A 21,859-nucleotide genomic window follows, 5' to 3' on the forward strand; every position below is an offset into this window, starting at 1 on the left:
TGTCTTATTGATTGCGGTTATCAAATTTATTGTCTCCTCGCCTTTTGTTCAAATAACAATAAAAGACACCATTAGCAAACAACGGTAACGCTATTTTTTACGGTACTCGTACATGTACCTTGATCACCCAAATAGCGTTGAAGCTGCGGTGTAAAAACGTTATGGGGGCTGATTTATCGTTGTGACCAACGGTACGATTTTTTGGCCAAATATTGCATAGTCCATACGCACTTCACCTTGTATCGCGTATATGGTGACATAAATGGTTGTAATGCGCGAAGTAAAAGCTATTCTCGTGGCAACAGCTTACTAAGTGCATCTTGCTAAAGGTCGAGCCCAAATCACGGTATTTTCCCCCGTACGGTAATACCGTTACAACATAAGGTTGTTTGCTAAGGGTGTCTAATAATCAATAATAACGTTAAAAATCGTGCAGGATGGGGGGGGGGGGGGTACTGACAGAGACAGTCATACACAGGCAGAGGCAGACGAGTGTATACCAACATCTAAATGGTCATGCCCTGCGCATTCATGGAGCTGCAGGCATGGAGGTAAAACTATCGAAGTAGCATCGCGGAACTGCGAAGTGATAGTGTGATCATGAGAAGAGATAAAACATAAAATTTGAACGCAGATTGAGTAAACATAAAGTATGTGCATGGCAGTCTAAGATCTCAAGCAACATCGCGATAACATGTGCACAGCGCTAACATACTGCATAAAAACTGGTGATAAGTCAAAATTGTTAGATGGAGTGGAACCTGTAATGAGCAATTGGCGATTATACAAGGAACTCTGTTCTGGAGTATAATTTCCATTGCGTGAAAAAACGGTGAAGCGAATTGTAACACCGTAGTTTCTTTAATAATAATACCGCGTACTTCTGTGTGGGGTGCCCATGAATTCTCCGCTACTGGGTGGCTCAGCTAAGGCCAGGGGAGGACTGTGCGGGCCTGTGTGTGTGTGTGTGTGTGTGTGTGTGTGTGTGTGTGTGTGTGTGTGTGTGCGTGCGTGCGTGTGTACATATACATCATGACTGTAATGTGTGAATGACAAGAATGGGTTTGAAACCTGGTGTGTTGCAATAAAAAAAGATAGGGCCACTTCAAGTAGGTTGGGTGGCGGCAGTGCACTACGAACCAACATTTTAGGTATACAACCTTCGAAAGAAGTAAATAAAGGAGAAAATTCTAAAAAGAAAATGAAGAAATAAACCGTCCAACCTAGTTAAAACAGTTCCTGTGTCATTTTTCGTCAAACCCATCATTTGACGCTGCGTCCACTGTGGTGGTAGGGCTCAGGATGTTTGTCTCATTCGCATACGTGTTCAATGTTGAATCGTGGGGTGTCGCGGGCTTTCCCCACGTACTGATGGCTATGTTTAATCAGAGAAAACTGATCGGGTGACTGTTTCACATTACACAGGTGACCGTGTGTTGCTTTAGATGGTAGTGACAATGTGAGCCTCTAGATGCAAAAAGGGCGCTTATGTCCTTTTGCGCAGTATTGAGAAAAATGCATTTGAAAGTTGAGTTGTATAAATCACTAACTCTTATTCGAAACACCCAGACCTCTGTCAAAGATAAAGATTTTGGACCTAGGTTTTTTTACAGAGTGATCTGCTGGGGTAGAGCAATGCCATAATCCCACCTTTTGGACCTAGATGCTCACATATAATTATTACAGACATCATCGTCAGCTTCGTCGTTGTTTCCATAGAGATAATCGGCGCGAGGTTCCAGGTCGCCATATGCGTCATTTCCGTACGTGTCATTGATCTCGGCGGAGCCATATGTGTCATTGATCGTGGCGGAGCCATATGTGTCATTGATCTCGGCGGCGCCATAAGTGTCATTTCCGTACGTGTCATCGTTCTCGGCAGAGCCCGGTTGACCAGTTGCGGCTGCCGTGCTGACTATAGACAGTGAGGCCAAGTAAGAAGGGTGTGCATCATTGCTGTCGACAGGACAATCCTGCAATGTGCTCTCATCCGCTTCGTACAGATTCAAACTGGGACTACGAGTGCATTGCTTCAATGGATTTGAACTGACACTCGCTTCGTATTCGTGCACACCTGCACCCCAATTCGGTTCCAGTTGATAATGGTCGGCAGCCGGATGCGAAATCGAATCCTTGCCTTGTGCCACTGCGGCCAAAGCATACTCCGGAAGAGTGTAGATCTGGTCAGCACCGGCACTAGCCCTGTTGGTCTGCTCCACGTTTTCCGCATAAATATTTTGATCGTAAAGAGTTGTGCATTGACTTCGCCCATTCATGTAGTTCAGCGTGGCCGAAGTGGTCATCGCAGTGCTGTCGCTTTGCAGTGCTGCTCTGTTTTCATATCCTGGCTTAGCATTATCCGCACCTGTCTCTTTGCTGTCCATCAGCACATCTTCATCTATGCCGAAGCTTGCTCGCCTAGATGGGTTCATTTTCAAAGGAGAGTCCTGTTCACACACGGTTGTGTGTACTGATGATGCAATGGACATGGTGTATTCTGTTGGCGGTGAGCTACTGGACAGCGTGCTGTGAGTCTTACCTAGGACTCGACGTTTTTTCGACCTGTAAGCCAGACACGCAGGCACACAAGCATGCACACATAGTACACATACACACACACACACACACACACACACACACACACACACATGCACGTGGAAAAACACACACACACACATGCACGCGGAAACACACACACACACACACACACACACACACACATGCTCGCGAAAACACACACACATATATACACATGCACGAACACAGACACACACGCATGCACAGACACACACAAATACATACACACATATATACATACGTACACACACACACACACACACACACACACACACACACACATACACACATACACAAGAACACGCACACACAAGCATACACATACATATACACACAGACATTCATTCACACACCCATAATATACATGCACAAGATGCCAAGGTGGTCTCATGAGCCGGGAAGACTTGATGTGTGCTAGTGTAGCGAAATTCAACTAAAGTGAGTTTCAAAAGTAGAGAGCTCTAGACTTTTCGAATAATTCAAATTGTCAGCGCCTTCTAGGTTCAGCCTGGTCCCATAGCTCAGTGGTTAGAGCATTGCTCATGACAAGCAAGGTTCCGGGTTCGAGTCCTGGTGGGTCTGGCGATTTTTTCTCTTTTCAGGCAGTTCACTTCCCCGACTGATTCTTTGAATTTGAAGTTCTCCCGATCCTTTCCAAAACAAATTCAAATTTGGTTTCAGCTTTTTGAGAAATTTCTTCGGGGCATTTCTCTTTCAGTCCCCCAATTTTTCTCATAGGGATTTCAAGGCGATTAGATATTCAGGCGCCCAATTTCGGACATTAGGGAGGTTTAGTCCCACGTAATCCGTGGGTACTTTACGTGGGTGTACCACGTGATACTCAGTGACCCACGTACAGACGTTTTCTGATTCACGACATACCGTGTATGGAGGCTCACCCACGTTCCGCCAGAACGTGGGTGAAAATCAGAATGGAGCGCATTGTGCGAGCTGTGAGGGTGCTCAGCTGAAGAAGTTTCCGAAGCACGAAATCAAAATACTAGATGAGCTTCTAAGGCCGGGGTAGCTTCGTCTTTGACCAGGTTTTGGCCTTTAGCTTTATGCTTTTGTTTGTTCCGTGTGACTAAACACAACATTGCAACGTGGGTGCCCTTCATCCACTTTACGTGGATCACCCACGTACGCGTTTCCGTTACGTGGGAACTAAACCTCCCTATTATATGCACAAAGGGATCCAATATTTTGTGTGGTATAGTTGCTGGTCTAAAGTTTTTTTTTCAAACCAAAGGTCTGGACTTTTATAAATGCACTATGTATATGTTATCGCATGGTTGCAAGGGCCTTATGGCATATTATTGCCCCGAGGGCTAACCTCGAGGGGCAATAATATGCCATAAGGCCCGCAGCAACCATGCGATAACAAATTTATCACATGGCCCACAGAGCAGACCATTGGGCTGCTGTTGAAATTAGCCCAAATGCCAACAATTATGACCACAATGTATATTGATGTGCTATCATTATCAAAACAGGAAAAATGAAGATATTTCTCCTACACCCTAACAAAAAAGTCTTCTACAGGCCATCAGAGAGTATACAGTACTGAAAGACGGAGACAGAAAAAAAGTGTTGGCACCGCATCGTCATAGCAATAGACATGGCAACGACAATAAAATACAGCAGAATCATAATTTCAATTGAAAAATTAAGAGTGCTACCACAAAGAGTTTCTTCATGTTTACATGTGTATCAGGAAGTTGTCAAATACAGTACTGCAACAAGTGCAAGTATTTGACGACTCCCTGGTGTGTAATTCCGAGGACAATTTTTCTTCTTTTTTTTCAGCTCCAGATAGCTGTATTTTTCATTGCAAAACATTTCTGAATTGTTGTGTTTGTTGTTCAAGCAAAGGTGAGATGAGCCTGGTAAGAGTTTTGCGTGGCACATGAAGACCACACACAGGCAGTGACTTTGCGAGGATTTGAAAACGCACGACGCTGAGTTGAATTTGTGTTATTTCAAATAATTGTTTGTGATCACAGTACCACTTCGAGCAGAACTGAATCTTAACCACAAGCTTACCGACGGTCAGGCTGCCAACATGACTGAACAAATGATCCCTGCAAGCACCACACGGCAGACGTCCGAGGCCATGTCCATCTCCACGAAGAATTCCATCTTCGTCTCAATGCTACACTGCGACTCGTCGTAGAGTCGTACAGTCTACAGAGTCGTCGTACGATCGTAGTCACGCGATCACTGAAATAAACTATTTTTTTGCGGGCAAATAAACTATTTTTTTGCGGGCAATATCGCATATTATTGCCCGCGGCGCGAAAGGTGCTGATTCGCTGGAGTACGGGCAACAATTACGTGCCATGTGATAAAGCTTATTATTTTTTCGCACGCTGTGGTATAATGGTGTTCCTGTAAGTCATAATAATATTATCGTCTACTGTCAATCAACAAACGTTGGCCGATCTCGAAACGAAACTTCGCCGTCATTAAACTGTGGCCGATTGGGGTTTTCAAAAAGAAATCAATCGGTATTTGTTGCTGTCACATGCATCCATGGCTCAATTATGCATCATTTGCCTCTGTGACAAACTTTGGCCTGCGATTTAATTTGGCCGGTTGGTACCAAGCGGCGAAATCAGCGAAATTAAATTGTCAGCGAAAATTAGTTGATTTACAGTATTGTGCCAATGGGTAAGGTGTGCTGTGTGTCAAATATGGAATGGGGGCCATGACAGAGTACACGGTTGTTAGAGAATGTGTGAAATCTGCTTCCGCCGGTTTGAGTGTATTTGTGTCCACTGAATGTTGTGCATTTGTAGGTTATGAGGAGCATGTGCTGTGTGTGTGTGTGTGTGTGTGTGTGTGTGTGCGCGTGCGTGTGTCCACTGCATCGTTTCGACAAAGCAAGTGGGATTCCTGGATGAGAGGAGAAACAGGTCGCACTGATATGACTCGCAGTAACTTATTCCTGCGTCATGCATCGCTGAAATGTGGAATTATTTGTCGTGACCTGTTTTGTTTGAACCCGAGTGGCCAGTCGTTGTGCGGCGATGGTGTAGTTTTGTCAGATTGCTGTGCACACTCCTCGTAGCTCGGTGAAGTACGTCTTGTGGAGCCCTTGTGGGACGGTCGGTGCTCATCCTCCAGCTCAAGGTTGTGCTTTCCTGGTTCACGAAGGCTGAAGTGGTATTCGTACAGACATTATCGTTGAACAGAACATCATGTTCACATTCTATTTTTGTTTCTTTTCAGCCTTCGCGTTGTGGATCTACTGCAGGCTGCTCATCTGGTTTGTGATATTTCTTTCCCCTCCTCTGTTTGTTCTCATCTGTTTGTTAATCCTTTTTCCATCAGTGTGGCAGGTTGTTTTGATTTCCTTTTTCTTCAATTTATTCTGCTGTACTTCCTGTTTTGTTTTGCGCCACTGCCCCTCACCGTGCGCTCAGTTCTCTGAGTGGAGGGCTGCATTACCCCACTGAGGTAGCTGATTGATAGTAGTAGTAGCAGTAGTACTAGGAGCAGTGTGGGTGTGTGTGTGTGAGAGAGAGAGGCATGGGAGTGAGTGAGAGAGAGAGAGGCACGGGAGTGAGCAAGAGAGAGAGAAAGAGAGAGAGAGAGAGAGAGAGGCACGAGAGTGAGCAAGAGAGAGAGAAAGAGAGAGAGAGAGAGGCACGGGAGTGAGTGTGTGTGAGAGAGAGAGAGAGAGGAAGAGAGAGAAAGAGAGAGATAGAGGGGAGTGATTTGTCTGTGGTGTCATTGTCTTCGTTTTCCTCACGCGTATTGTACGTACTGGTATCTCATTGGTCGTTTCGGTCCGTTCCCTCTTCTCTCTAGTTAGAAATGTTAGTCTACTACAGTCCATTTCAAAAATAAAGACGCGTGGCATTTTTGAAATATTTCAAAATTCTCTGGAGCTTTTTGAGAATTTGTTCCGGAATATTGCTCAGGTCCTTCACGCAATTATTGTCAAGAGTTTGTCGCTACTCGTAAACGAACTTGGTCAAACTTTGTTCCGGAATATTGCTCAGGTCCTTCACGCAATTACTGTCAAGAGTATGTCGCTACTTATGAGTTGGGTTTGTATTTGTTTGTTGTCTCTTTCCCTGGTCTCTCGCCGCCAACTTGTGTTTTTCTTTGTAAACGAACTTGGTCAAAACCTAACGAGTGAGAAGATTGTCGTGTGGCAGGAGACAGGGGAAGGGTGCCAGGCGAAGTAGCCAAGTGTAAAGGCATTCTTTTTGCAATTATGTGTATGGTTGGGGAGATGCAATTGCAATATTTTGGTGCTCACCCTGATTATGATCGATAAATGACAGTTTAGAGAAATGTTTCATTTAAAGTCACTTCAAGTAACTGCTCACATTCACAGGAAATGAGACTGTTTGTGAGGAGAGAGAGAGAGAGTGAGAGAGAGAGAGAGAGATTTGTAATGCTCGTCTGTGCTCGGCCCCGCCAAGCCCAGGTGACAGATGTTTGTGCAGTATAAAAAATACTCACTTTGATGTTCGCAGGGTGCGAATGTACACGACCATGACCATCATGGTTGCGCAGAGGACAGAAATGACGGAAATTAGTCCAACTTGCAGGTCAGAGACTGGCGGTGTACTCTCTCCATGCATGCCCACGTCAGAAGTTGATAATTCGGGCTGCGAAATGGTCACACACACGCACACACACATACACATGCACAAATGCACACACACACACACACACACACACACACACACACATGCATGCGGAAACACACACACGCAGACACAGACACACACACACATAATCACGCACGCACGCACACACACACATACTCACATAGTGAGACAGACACACACAGAGTGACACACACACACACATACACACACGCCGATACGCACAGACATTCACAGACATACACATTGAAACCGACAAGTAATAAGAAATTGACTCTGAGTTTCACATATTACTACGATCATCAGGCAGCTGATGGCGCCAAATCGGGCAGCCTGATCAGAAGGGGAAGCAAGGTGGGAAATACTGAGGGGAACCATAGCTTACAAGTCAGGTGCACAGCGGCAAGTTGCGAAGGATTTTGACTTAGGGCTAAACAGCAGCAGAAGTTACGGTGTGAACAATTAGAGCTGCGGAACTGCACCTGCATAGCACCAAGTCAAAAGACTTAGGCCTCATTTACACGACAATGATTGAAAAACGTTTTTCAATCGTTTTCGAAATGTTTTGCTGTTTACACGAAAACAATAAGCGGGTACACTGCAAGGTGTTTTTCGACGAGCAATGGTCACGTGCATTAAGTTGGCCTGGTGCAGCTGGCGGCGGCATGTTTTGAGTACAAGGCTCGTACTAGCAAGAGTACATAATGTGCCCTTGGTACTAGTAAAACGTTTTTGCCGTTTACACGAGAACGAAACTGAACGGAAACGATTGAAAAACACTTTGAAGGCCGTTTTTCGTTTGAAACGTTTTTGAAACGTTTTTCAGCGTTGTCGTGTAAACGCTCTTATCAAAATCTGTGGAAGCGTATCCTTTTGAATACGTTTTTGACAAAAACGTTTTTCAATCGTTGTCGTGTAAACGAGGTCTTGGCAACTTCTCGACTGCATCTGACCTTGGAAGGTTCATGGTTACCGTATTTGTCGGAGTATAGTGCGCACCCCCAATCTTCATTGGGGGTGCCCACTTCAATCTTCATTGAAGTACATGCATTTCATATTCGGAGCATAGTGCGCACCTGCAATTTAGGGCCTAAAATAGCATTTCTAAAGTGCGCACTATACTCCGGAAAATATGGTAGGTAGGATTGAAGAAGATTGGAGGGCTGTTGGTTTGCGCACTGGAGATGTGTTAGAGCTAGGTCTCAGGTTGTTCAATGTTTCAGTATTAAACCTGTCTTTTTTTGGCCCTGTTATCGAATTTTCTGACTGCTTATTATCTTGTTACAGTCATGGCTGGTCGCTTCATACATGTACCTCGTTACCTTGCGTTTTCTTCTTCTATTTGACTTTTATTACTGGCTCACTATCCGAGTTCAATTAAATATAATTATCATGATACCATGTTCATGGCAAGTTTGCAATGGAACGAGGGTAAAGTGTATTTTCACTCTGCCAGCTTCATGGAAATAGGGTCCGTCTCCAGACAGCACATAAAGTGAACCCCCGTTGAGAAGTACTCTCTGATAAGACCAAATATCGCTTCCGAAGAACTACAGTCCGTTTCAAAAAGATTTACAATCCTGGCGATCGCCCGCGGAGTTTGGCGTCTTACCGTATGAGCACTTGAGCGCTGCCTGGAAAACTCACTGTGAACTCGAAGAAACATTCCGCGCGAAAGCAGGAAAAATGACAACTCGCTCACGTTGATACAGTCATGTACGTCTGGTTTACAACAAACGAGTTCTTCCTCGTATCGATAATGGAGTCAGAGAGGACATGTCGAAACGAAAGTGTTGTAAATGTTGACGAGCTGCATGGGTCGTCCCAATTCGTTTTGTGACCAAAATAGTTTCTTTGAAAAAAATAAAAAATAGTTTCTTTGAGCTGCGATGCAATTTACTCACCACGTGACGAAAACGACATCGACACGGACTCATTCCCAAGGCCATGACTTGGCAAAGCTGTCCGTGTGACTTCGACGACATTTCTCAGAAAAGAAGACGCTTGTGAACGCTGATAGAAGACGGCGTTGACTGCTTTAATTGGCGATCTTGAAATAGTAAAATAAATCTCAAAAAGCTACAGCGTGATGACTTCCATTATAATTTACTCACACCATTGCAGTGTTGTGGGTGTGTTCACATGGCGTGAGCCAGTCAAGTGTCAGGCAGTTCGGCAGGAAACGCGAGCTCCAACAAGTCGTTTGGTGCAGCCCTCTTCTTTGCCTTGTACCAGCTTGATCACCAAAACAATGAAAAAAAAGTTTTGACTTGAGGATAGGTTGGGATTTGAACTCACAACTTCATGGTCAGCAGACAGCATTCATAACCACAGGGCCAAAAAGGAAACGATAAATCGTGGGTTTTGAAAAAAATCGATACTGGCTTCCTGGGCAAATTGTAAACCATGGGAAAAGGCCGGAAACCTGGCCGAAATTCTAACTCCTTAACGGTTGGTCGAATTGTTCCGAAACCTTCACAATTTGCCGTGTCCTAACAAGCCATTCTATGTACTTTGTTGTCCACATTTCCCTTATCTTCATACTTTTTAAGACCCAAACCTGATTGTATTTCTTGAAGTAAATCTTTTTGAAACAGACTGTAGTATTCACATTACTATTAATTTGATAAATTAATTTTATTCCCGTAGCTATGCAGAAGACGTTACTTCAGTAACGTCTGGCACTAGCCAGGGTCCATACAGCTTTAATTCCCGTAGCTATGCAGAAGACGTTACTTCAGTAACGTCTGGCGCTAGCCAGGGTCCACACAGCTTTAATTGGGTGTTTGTTTGTTTGTGTGTTTGTGTCATGCCTGGCGCTATCCCGTATCTGTCCCGTACCGAACCGTACCATCAAACACAACTGGCCAAATTTAGCTGGCCGCACTATTCAAGTAGGGCTTTCAAACGCAAGATCATAAAGCAACTTGGAAGAATGAGTATGAATGCGAAGTGTATGGGGGAATGCATGTAGGGCGATAGTGCGGGTTCGAATCCCAGGTAATGCCTGATAAAAATAGGAGAATTGAAAAATGTATAACATTCCTATTCTCTTTTTGCCGTCATCAAGGCGGTAGAATGGTGTCGTAATACCCTCAATCGTACCTGTCCCGTACCTGTCCCGTACCTGTCCCGTACCGTACTGTACAATCAAAGACGGCTGGCCACAATGCATATTCAAATAGGGCTTTCAAATACAAGATCATAACGTGAAGCAACTTGGAAGAATTAGTATGTATGCGAAGTGTATCTGGGGATGCATGCAGGGCGATAGTGCGGGTTAGAATCCCAGGTTATGTCTAAAACAAAAAGTAGAAATTTATAAGAATTTATACCATCCCTATGCTTTTTTTGTCTAGGTCAACAAGGCAAAAATGCATAGCGTAGGGCCCTGAGCTTCCAAGCTCTCTCGTTCAAGAGTCGTTTGGTATTTGTTTGTTTGTTTGTGTGTTTGTGTCACGCCTGGCGCTATCCGGTATCTGTCCCGTACCGTACCGTACCATCAAACACAGCTGGCCACATACAGCTGGCCGCAATATTCAAATAGGGCTTTCAAACGCAAGATCATAACGTGAAGCAACTTGGAAGAATGAGTATGAATGCGAAGTGTATTGGGGAATGCATGTAGGCGATAGCGCGGGTTCGAATCCCAGGTTATGCCTGAAAAAATAGGAGAATTGAAAAATTTATGACATCTCCATGCTTTTTTGCACAGGTCGGTAGACGGTGTCGTATTACCCTCGACCGTATCTTTCCTGTACCGTACCATCAAAGACGGCTGGCCGGCCACAAACAGCTGGCCACGATATTCAAATAGGGCTTTCAAATGCAAGACCATAACGTGAAGCAATTGGAAGAATTAGTATGTATGCGAAGTGTATCGGGGGATGCATGCAGGGCGATAGTGCGGGTTCGAATCCCAGGTTATGTCTTAAAAAAATAGGAGAAATGAAAAAATTATTTTTGCCGAGGTCATCAAGGCAAAAAAGCATAGCGTAGGGCCCTGAGCTTCCAAGCTCTCTCGTAGAAGAAAAAAAGAGGACCAAGGAACTACAAGTTACGGTATAATGTCCACTAACACCACCAGTTACTAACCAATCAGCTCATGTGATAACATGGTTAGTGGACATTATAGCGGAACTTGTAGTTCCTTGGTTCTTTTTCTTTCCTATGAATTTATCCTTTGGCTCTCCATCCGAGTCCATTATTGGATAGATCACTGTGTATTCATTTTGTTCAAAGTATGGATAAGACAGACTCTGGTTTTTGAGAACAAACACCATTGGTTCATTGGCGCTCGTCCTAAAGAGGTTTTCATGTACCTTGAATGTGCCTATAGCGTCTGGAGTTAGGAACAGACCGGTTGCCAGATGGTGGTGGGACTTGTCGCTGGAGATATTCTTAAGAGCAGTGGCAATCAGGCTGCCTTGAAAGAACACGGTGGAGTAGCCCGTTGACATGGCGGAGTCGATGGCGTAGATTACAGCACGCCGCCTGTAAGCATATGCACAAGGAGGGTAAAACAGACAACAGATGCTCATGCTCAGTTTGATAGACATACTCCACCCACAAATATCGAACTAAAAAATCAAAATAATCAACAACAAAACAAACTGGCAAAACCCCACTAAAATTACTTCCTCCGCGCCATTAAAATTGTCGTTTCACACATCGCAATGTTTATGACTTGCTCGTCTCAGTCAGACTGTCGGAATCGCTGTGTTCTGTGTTTGAACACTGGTGCTGCCCTTCCTGGGCAATGTCTACTTGTTACTGAAGCTGTGGTGGTATCGGACTTTGTCGGAGCTCTCTTCCGTACCAAACAAATTCATTGCGCTCTGCACTATTCGGCCCCAGAGCGTGTGTCGTTTTTCTGGAGTTCGTGCTTCACCACATCGTTTGCGTGGGCATTTATCAAGACTGCAAGCTTGGGTATAAGAGTCCTGGTATCTCTCCTGAATTCAAAATGCTGAAGTTGACGAGGGCAAGAACAAAGTGTTCTCAAATTCCTAAAATGCCATACGCGTGGCGCATATTGCTGCAAAGGTAGCAGTTCTGAGAACACCAACAAACTCAGCGAAGCGCTTGCCAAGGAAAGAAGGTGCGGAACTGCTTACCCTGTCCCGCTGGAAGGTTGTTACAGTTTACTTGAAAGATTTTAGTTTGCCGTCATCGCCTGCCACTTGGAGGCATGTATCGCTTGAAAGCGAAGTTTCATGACCTGAATTTGAACGCGCGCCTGGCTCAGCGTATTGTTGAGTGCTGAAGGGTATGCGTAGAACTCTGATTAAGACGCCGAGCTTAGCTGCAAGTGCAGCAAAGCGGGAGGCCACAAACTAAAGCTCGGTCTGTCGACAATGCTCTGCCTCAATTCCTAGCTGATTTCTTTGCCCTTGAAGTGGACCAAATAAATTTGAAGAATAAGCGACAATTTTAATGACGTACGACGCTGTTTAACAATACCTAACACTGGCCAATGCTGTAACAAATGTGATCAATGTCCAACTGTATTTTGTGCGTGTAAAATATCGTTCTTGTCTCCATGGAAACGGTTTTCTATTTACTTCAATAAATTAAACTGCAAAAGCACATGCAGTAAAAATGCTTCGTTCAAACTAGAGCTTCCCTGAAAGTGTCAAATTCAGTTGCTCAAACACTGTAACTCCCCACTTCTTCTGCTGCTATCACCAAGGCAACACTGCCATGCCAACCACTTCGACTATGCAGGACAATGAACTTACAGTGGTGGTGATGTGCGGGTGTCTGAAACCGTACGGTGAACATGAACCGAAACCGCCTTGTGGAGTGCACTGCTAAGCGCGGCGGACAGCTGGATTTCGAAGGCAGTCGCATTGAATGTTGCACTGCTGCTGCCATTGTGGCTGATAGGTACCAGTACCAGGTGGCTGCTGTAGTAATAGACCAGGTCAACCAGGCATAGTGTATAGTGGTCGGCTGTGTCTGTGACCTGTACCACTAGATGCTGTGGCTGGGTGACGTGTGCGCCGGACAGATTGTGTGAGGACGCCGTGTGAAGAGCTCCTCGATTGTCAATGGAAAACTGCTTGTTTGGATCACCGGCTGTTATGGAATAGGTGAGTTTACCTTCGTCAACGACGTCTTGATCTTCAGCAAGAAGAACAGTGAGAGCCGTGCCAGGAAGAGATGCCGCATTCCCTGTACTATTGACGCCCGCTACAAACGCCTTGGTCTGCTTGTGGACGCATGCAGGACTCTGGTCATTCACGTCTGTCACGGCAATCTGAACTGCAATGGCTGATTGCATCAACAGTGCACCACGGTATTTGGGTGCCACCAGCAGTTTGAGCTCTGAGGCTGTTTCTCGGTCTAGAAGTTTGGCTAAGGAAAGAACACCAGTGTTTTGATCAATGCTAAAGTGAGAGCCAGGGTTGCCAGCGATAATCTGATACTGGAATATGTCTGGAACATTGCAGGTGTAGAAATTCGATTGGTTCAACTGGAACAATCTGCTTTGCTGTGCTGCGTCCTCCGAAACATTGATGCTGATATTTGGGGTTCGCCCATGCAGAATTTGTGACATCTCTGCCTGAGAGTGGATCAGCAATCTACTCATTAGACTTCTCAATGCAGAAGAATTGTGGAACGGGCCAATATATGGATACAGGTTTATGGTCGCTGGAGGGGCGGTGATGTCACCAAACTTGGCACTGGCGTGCAATACAACAGGGTTGGGATAGTGCTGGCTGCTCAGTAAAGTCACATGCCCGGTGCTGCGATTGATGGAAATGCTGGTCGGCGCGCTGCTCGTCAAATTGATTACATTTTTCAAACCGGCCGAGTTCAAGACATCGTAATACACAGTGCCGTCCTCAAGTATAATGTGCACATCCGCGTGCGCAATGGCATGGCTGTGAGCTGTCGTGTTGCGAAGTATGTAATCAGCGGTGCTCCCATCGACACGAACCAGAGCATTGGCTGAGAGACCACCCGTGCGGACAGTCATGCCGAACAAAGCGCATACCGCCAATTCATCTTTTGAGATGTTCACCGACAACGGGGTTTGAACTGAGACCTTGCCAGACAGAGCTGCAGAGATCAGGACATTTCCAATGCCGGTACCACTGGGAGTAATAATATAATAACCAGAGGATAGATGCCTCCCCAAACTAGCCAGGTGAGAGTTGTTGGTGAGGATCAATTTCAGGTTTCCATTCATCGACATATCACTTACTGTGTGATCAGTAAACGACATTGTTGTCCAAAGTCGTCCTTGCTGTTGTTCACCACCAGTATTACCAATAATATCCAGATTAGATGCATCAACGTTGGTTGAACCGGGATACTCAGGGTATGGGGTGATTCGCATAGACAGAGATGTTGCCTCTACCACCGAGAACAATATAGAATTTTCTAGAAAGTACTTTGCGCTATAGACTCTGACAGTGGCATTGCCAACAACATCCATAGACCTGACCACAAGAGTTGTAGGCGACCTAACTATTGATAGCACATTAGAAAGGGGACTGAGAGAAAATCTTGTTGAAGTCTGCACTGTGCAATCCACTATTCGACCATCAGCGAAAACCAAGTTAGCAGTTAACGCTACATCTGACACCATGCCAGCACTTGCTGCAGAGCCTTTCTGTATGCTAAGTCTCTTTACCCCACACAGTGTAGAAAGTATCATGTGTACGTCAACCACACGAATTGTCACGGTCGCATTCACTGAATTAGGAAACAGGCCATGGTCCTTTACTTCAACAACCAGAAGGTAAACTGTATTGTCAGATTCGGAAATGAGACTCTTCACCACGGAAAGAGCACCAGATGTTGCACTGGTTACGAACTTTCCATTTTCATCACCAGAAACAATTTTGTAGCTCAAGAAACCGTCTGGACTTGCCATATCGTCATCATCAGTTGCATTCAGTTCGAGAAGCACAAGAGGAGCCATGGCATACTTTGAAACTGTCAAATTATAAAGGTTACCATTAGGAAATTGAGGTGGAACATTTGCTTTCAGCACAGTTATGTTTTCAAGCCGCACTTGGCTGGCAAGTTTGGATATGAAAGTGTCATAATAATCGATGGTGAGGTTGTAAAGGTTTGTACGTCGGTAGTCCAGATTTCTGATGATTGAAAGTTGCCCTGTGGAGGGATGAATATCGAAAGTAGGTGGAATGCTGTTTCCAGAGGAAATGGAGAAATTTAAGAACTGGGAGTAACATTTTGGCTGAGTTACCTTGAACTCCATCAACACAAACGGAGTTTTAATATCCTCTGGGATTACTAATGATGGTATGGTGCCAATGACAAACTTTGAGCTGCTGTCGGAAATAAATCCGGTTGCACTGTTCAAAGGCAGAGGAGTCGAGATCGGTTTAGGTCCGATCACCATAGAAACGTCTGAAGCAATCGAATTCGTACCCTCAAGACTGCTAATTGGCTGTTTTAATTTGAGTGAAAGTAGTCGTGTTATGAAAACATTGAACTTTGCAATGCCAGGGCTCACAGCTTTGAATGTCAATGTGCACAAAAGTATACGGTTTCCTTTTCTAGTGACATTTGATGACAATGTTCCGTGAATTCGGATTTCTCCGGGAGTTGATGCTGTATCCGTTTGTAGGGACTGGACAGGTTTGGTATCCAAAATGAGTGTCATTGACTTGTCATAATGCAATGTCAAGTCAACCATGCCAAGAGTGAGATTGGGGCAATTGACATACAGAGGAAATGAGAAGTTTGTCGCGTTCTGGACAGCTGGCAATGGAACGCCATTCTGAGAACCGATGTCTACATCACCTCGTTCTGGATCAAGGTTAGCATAGATATAGGAATGTTGTGATACAGCTGTTATCCCATTCAGACTGGAAGAAAATGACACACGGACTGCACTGTGATGGTTTCTCCTTAGAAGTGTATACCCATTAAGATTGTTGATGAATACGATGTTCTCATTTTCACTGGTGATATTCACTGCAGCTGTGAGATTTCCTATCTGTTTGGTGTCATATATAATTGTGCCATCTGACAAAATCACACTACAATCTGCAATTGCAGCAGTCATATTGTTCAAGCCTCTAAGAGCAACAGCATTGACCCCAGGCATTTGCGATGCCGTGTGCAGTGAAGACAAAGTGGGTTCAATCGTGTGATTAAATATGGAACAGACTGAGAGAGTATCGTTTGCAAATTGAACGGTCAGTGGACTGTGAGGAACTTCAGATTTGCTGCTTTTCAGTGTTACTGAGATGTTCAAAGAGCCTATACCACATCTGGAGGTGGAGGAACATGATGGGTTTCGATTGAGGATATAAAAATCTTTCTTTGATGGCTTCCGAGTTCTAGCAAGAGAGGTTAGTGTACTGGTTAGGGTGTATTGGAGATTACTGCTTTGCGAGATGTCCAGTGTTGTGTTGTCACTTAACGACATTGTTGTCCAAAGTCGTCCTTGCTGTTGTTCACCACCAGTATTACCAATAATATCCAGATTAGATGCATCAACGTTGGTTGAACCGGGATACTCAGGGTATGGGGTGATTCGTAGAGACAGAGATGTTGCCTTGACTACCGAGAATAATGTAGAATTTTCTAGAAAGTACTTTGCGCTATTGACTCTGATAGTGGAATTACCAACAACATCCTGAGACTTGACAACAAGAGTTGTAGGAGACCTAACTATTGATAGCACATTAGAAAGGGGACTGAGAGAAAATCTTGTTGAAGTCTGCACTGTGCAATCCACTATTCGACCATCAGCGAAAACCAAGTTAGCAGTTAACGCTACAACTGACACCATGCCAGCACTTGCTGCAGAGCCTTTCTGTATGCTAAGTCTCTTTACCCCAGACAGTGTAGAAAGTATCATGTGTACGTCAACCACACGAATTGTCACGGTCGCATTCACTGAATTAGGAAACAGGCCATGGTCCCTGACTTCAACAACCAGAAGGTAAACTGTATTGTCTGATTCGGAAATGAGACTCTTCACCACGGAAAGAGCACCAGATGTTGCACTGATTACGAACTTTCCATTTTCATCACCAGAAACAATTTTGTAGCTCAAGAAACCGTCTGGACTTGCCATATCGTCATCATCAGTTGCATTCAGTTCGAGAAGTACAAGAGGAGCCATGGTATACTTTGAAACTGTCAAATTATAAAGGTTACCATGAGGAAATTGAGGTGGAATATTTGCTTTCAGAACAGTTATGCTTTCAAGGCGTACTTGGCTGTCAAGTTTGGATATGAAAGTGTCGTAATAATCGATGGTGAGGTTGTAAAGGTTTGTACGTCGGTAGTCCAGATTTCTGATGATTGAAAGTTGCCCTGTGGAGGGATGAATATCGAAAGTAGGTGGAATGCTGTTTCCAGAGGAAATGGAGAAATTTAAGAACTGGGAGTAACATTTTGGCTGAGTTACCTTGAACTCCATCAACACAAACGGAGTTTTAATATCCTCTGGGATTACTAATGATGGTATGGTGCCAATGACAAACTTTGAGCTGCTGTCGGAAATAAATCCGGTTGCACTGTTCAAAGGCAGAGGAGTCGAGATCGGTTTAGGTCCGATCACCATAGAAACGTCTGAAGCAATCGAATTCGTACCCTCAAGACTGCTAATTGGCTGTTTTAATTTGAGTGAAAGTAGTCGTGTTATGAAAACATTGAACTTTGCAATGCCAGGGCTCACAGCCTTGAATGTTAATGTGCACAAAAGTATACGGTTTCCTTTTCTAGTGACATTTGACGACAGTGTTCCGTGAATTCGAATTTCTCCGGGAGTTGATGCTGTATCCGTTTGTAGGGACTGGACAGGTTTGGTATCCAAAATGAGTGTCATTGACTTGTCATAATGCAATGTCAAGTCAACCATGCCAAGAGTGAGGTTGGGGCAATTGACATACAGAGGAAATGAGAAGTTTGTCGCGTTCTGGACAGCTGGCAATGGAACGCCATTCTGAGAACCGATGTCTACATCACCTCGTTCTGGATCAAGGTTAGCATAGATATAGGAATGTTGTGATACAGCTGTTATCCCATTCAGACTGGAAGAAAATGACACACGGACTGCACTGTGATGGTTTCTCCTTAGAAGTGTATACCCATTAAGATTGTTGATGAATACAATGTTCTCATTTTCACTGGTGATATTCACTGCAGCTGTGAGATTTCCTATCTGTTTGGTGTCATATATAATTGTGCCATCTGACAAAATCACACTACAATCTGCAATTGCAGCAGTCATATTGTTCAAGCCTCTGAGAGAAACAGCATTGACCCAAGGCATTTGCGACGTCGTGTGCAGTGAAGACAAAGTGGGTTCAATTGTGTGATTAAATATGGAACAGACGGAGAGAGTATCGTTTGCAAATTGAACGGTCAGTGGACTGTGAGGAACTTCAGATTTGCTGCTATTCAGTGTTACTGAGATGTTCACAGAGCCTATACCACATCTGGAGGTGGAGGAACACGATGGGTTTCGATTGAGGATATAAAAATCTTTCTTTGATGGCTTCTGAGTTCTAGCAAGAGAGGTTGGTGTACTGGTTAGGGTGTATTGGAGATTACTGCTTTGCGAGATGTCCAGTGATGTGTTGTCACTTAACGACATTGTTGTCCAAAGTCGTCCTTGCTGTTGTTCACCACCAGTATGACCAATAACATCCAGATTAGATGCATCAACGTTGGTTGAACCGGGATACTCAGGGTATGGGGTGATTCGTAGAGACAGTGATGTTGCCTCTACTACCGAGAATAATGTAGAATTTTCTAGAAAGTATTGCGAGTTGTAAACTCTGACTGTGGAATTGCCAACAATATCCTGAGACCTGAGAACAAGAGTTGTGGGAGACCTCGCTATTGATAGCACATTAGAAAGGGGATTGAGAGAAAATCTTGTTGAAGTCTGCACTGTGCAATCCACTATTCGACCATCAGCGAAAACCAAGTTAGCAGTTAGCGCTACATCTGACACCACGCCAGCACTTGCTGCAGAGCCTTTCTGTATGCTAAGTCTCTTTACACCAGACATTGTAGAAAGTAGCATTTGTACGTCAACCACACGAATTGTCACTGTCGCATTCACTGAATTAGGAAACAGGCCATGGTCCCTGACTTCAATAACCAGAAGGTAAACTGTATTGTCAGATTCGGAAATGAGACTCCTCACGAGTGAAAGAGTACCGGATGTGACATTGATTACAAACTTCCCACTTTCGTTACCCGAAACAATTCTGTGGCTCAAGAAACCATTCGGACTTGCCATATCGTCATCATCAGTTGCATTCAGTTCGAGAAGTTTTAGAGGAGCCATGGCATACTTTGAAACTGTCAAATTATATAGGTTTCCAGGAGGAAATTTAGGTGGAGTATTTGCTTTCAGAACAGTTATATTCTTGAGCTGAACCTGATTGACAAGTTTGGGTGTCAAAGTGTCTAAAACATTGATGGTGATGTTGAAAAAGTTGATATGCCTATGGTCGAAATTTCTGATGACTGAAAGTTGCCCAGTGGCCGGATGAATATTGAACGTAGGTGGAATGCTGTTACCGGAGAAAATGGAGAATTTTAAGAATTTGGAATAACACCATGGTTGAGTTGTATTGAACTCCATCAACACAAACGGAGTTTTAGTGTCCTCTGGAATTACTAATGTTGAGATGTTGTCCATGACAAACTTTGAGCTGCTGCTCGAAATAAATCCCTGTGCATTATTTGCAGGCAACGGGGCTAGGACTGGTTTTTGTCCAATCACCATAGACACGTCTGAAGCAACTGATGTCCTGCCATTAAGAGAGCCGACTGAGTCGCCTAAATTTTTGTCAAGTTTAGTAATAAATACACTGAACTTTGCAACACCAGAGCTCACAGCCATGAAGGTGAAACTGCTCAATTGTACTCGACTTCCTACTCTGCCATGCGAAGAAAAGGTTCCGTTAATTCGGACTTCCCCAGGAGTTGATGTATCCGTTTTTAAGGGTTCTACAGGGTCAGTAGCCAGTACGAGTGTCATTGACTCATCATAATGCAATGTCAGATCAACCATGCCAAGAACATGACCGAACGCATTGACAGTCATAGGAAATGAGAAGTTTGTACCGTTCTCGACAGCTGGCAATGGAGCACCGTACCGAGATCCGATATCTACATCACCCGGTTGTGGATCAAGGTTAGCATAGATATAGGTATGGCGTGGTACAGCTGTTATCCCATTCAGACTGGAAGAAAATGACACACGGACTGCACTGTGATGGTTTGCCCTTAGAAGTGTATACCCATTAAGACTACGGATGTATGCAATGTTCTCATTTTCACTGGTGACATTCACAGTATTGCGAAGTGTAATTCCCTTTTTGACGGCGTAGTGTACTGTGCCATCTGACAAAATCATGCCGCCATCAAAAGATGCGGCTGCCTGAGTCGGCAAGCCATGGAGAGTAATAGCATTTATACCTGGCATGTGATATACAACGTGTGGTGAATATGATGAGGACACAACGCTGTGATCAAATATTGCACAGACTGAGAGAGTATTGTTTGCAAATTCAACGGTCAATGGACTGTGGGGAACGTCAGCACTGCCCTTCAGTGTTACTGAGATGTTTGCATAATCAATACTTAACTTGTGGGTATTGAGAATATGAAAAGCTGAAAGCTTCTGAATTTTAGCAAGAGAGGTTGGTGTACTGGTTAGGGTGTATTGGAGATTACTGCTTTGCGAGATGTCCAGTGTTGTGTTGTCACTTAACGACATTGTTGTCCAAAGTCGTCCTTGCTGTTGTTTGTTTGTATGACCAATAACATTTAGATTAGATGCATCAACATTGGTTGAACCGGGATACTCAGGGTATGGGGTGATTCGTAGAGACAGTGATGTTGCCTCTACTACTGAGAAGGTGATATTGCTATGAACAGACAACAATGTGTGCCTTACCGTTACAACGCTCAAACCTGCCGTCAGGATTTTAGACTCGACCACCACATCACTCGCACTTCCTCTTTGTCTTTTCAAGACCTGCAGTATTCTGTTATCGCTCACGCTAAATGTCGTGTCGTTGTGTGAGCTCACATCTTCACTGCTGCTTCCGTTTGAATACACTAGCCTGACAACGAGAGACACCGAGGTCGGAATGCCTGCAACGGATGCTGCGTCTCCGAGCACACTCAGTCGAGTTGTATTGGGACTTACTGAGACGTGAATGGCTTTGACGGAGTCTGCCAGCACAAAACCACTTACTGGACGGTTGCATGCATGATTCGCACACACGAGCAAAAACACGCGAAGGAGCAATGCTCGGATTTTCCAACACTGGAAACCGACGTTTGATGGCCTCGACATGACGCTCGGCTTCCTCAAATTCGAAGTCGAAGCACTGCAAGCTTTGAACGGGGGGGGGGGGGGGTTGATTCAAATCAAGACCAGCGTGGTGTGTTCCGGTGAAGAGGAGCAGGCTACAGCTACGGTACCTTGGGCAGCATACACTGCAGCCCACCGTACAAGTACTAGGTAATTATCTACGTACTGGTAGTCTGGCCTGGTAGTTTGCCAGGCATGGTGAAGAACACTGAAGACAGGGTAATTGTTGTCACAACAAGGCGGGCGGCCACGACTTCATTGAAAACAGCGACCTGAGGGGCCGTTCTTATATTCTATAGCTTCTCGGAGAAGAAGA

The 21,859-nt window shown here is 44.5% G+C and overlaps 1 protein-coding gene across 1 annotated transcript; it reads right to left on the bottom strand.

Moving 5' to 3' along the window:
* Positions 1-558: 558 nt before the first annotated feature.
* LOC135829591 (uncharacterized) lies at positions 559-21,580 on the bottom strand. The gene is made up of 4 exons (XM_065341981.1): positions 12,944-21,580; positions 11,525-11,696; positions 7,054-7,202; positions 559-2,562 (listed from the first exon to the last, which is right to left on the bottom strand). The coding sequence occupies exons 1-4, from the start codon at positions 21,523-21,525 to the stop codon at positions 1,668-1,670; spliced, it is 9,798 nt and encodes a 3,265-aa protein (XP_065198053.1). The 5' UTR covers positions 21,526-21,580; the 3' UTR covers positions 559-1,667.
* Between the last annotated feature and the right edge of the window lie 279 nt (positions 21,581-21,859).

Source organism: Sycon ciliatum, chromosome 13 (genome assembly GCF_964019385.1).
Source record: "Sycon ciliatum chromosome 13, ocSycCili1.1, whole genome shotgun sequence".
Lineage (NCBI taxonomy): Eukaryota > Metazoa > Porifera > Calcarea > Leucosolenida > Sycettidae > Sycon > Sycon ciliatum.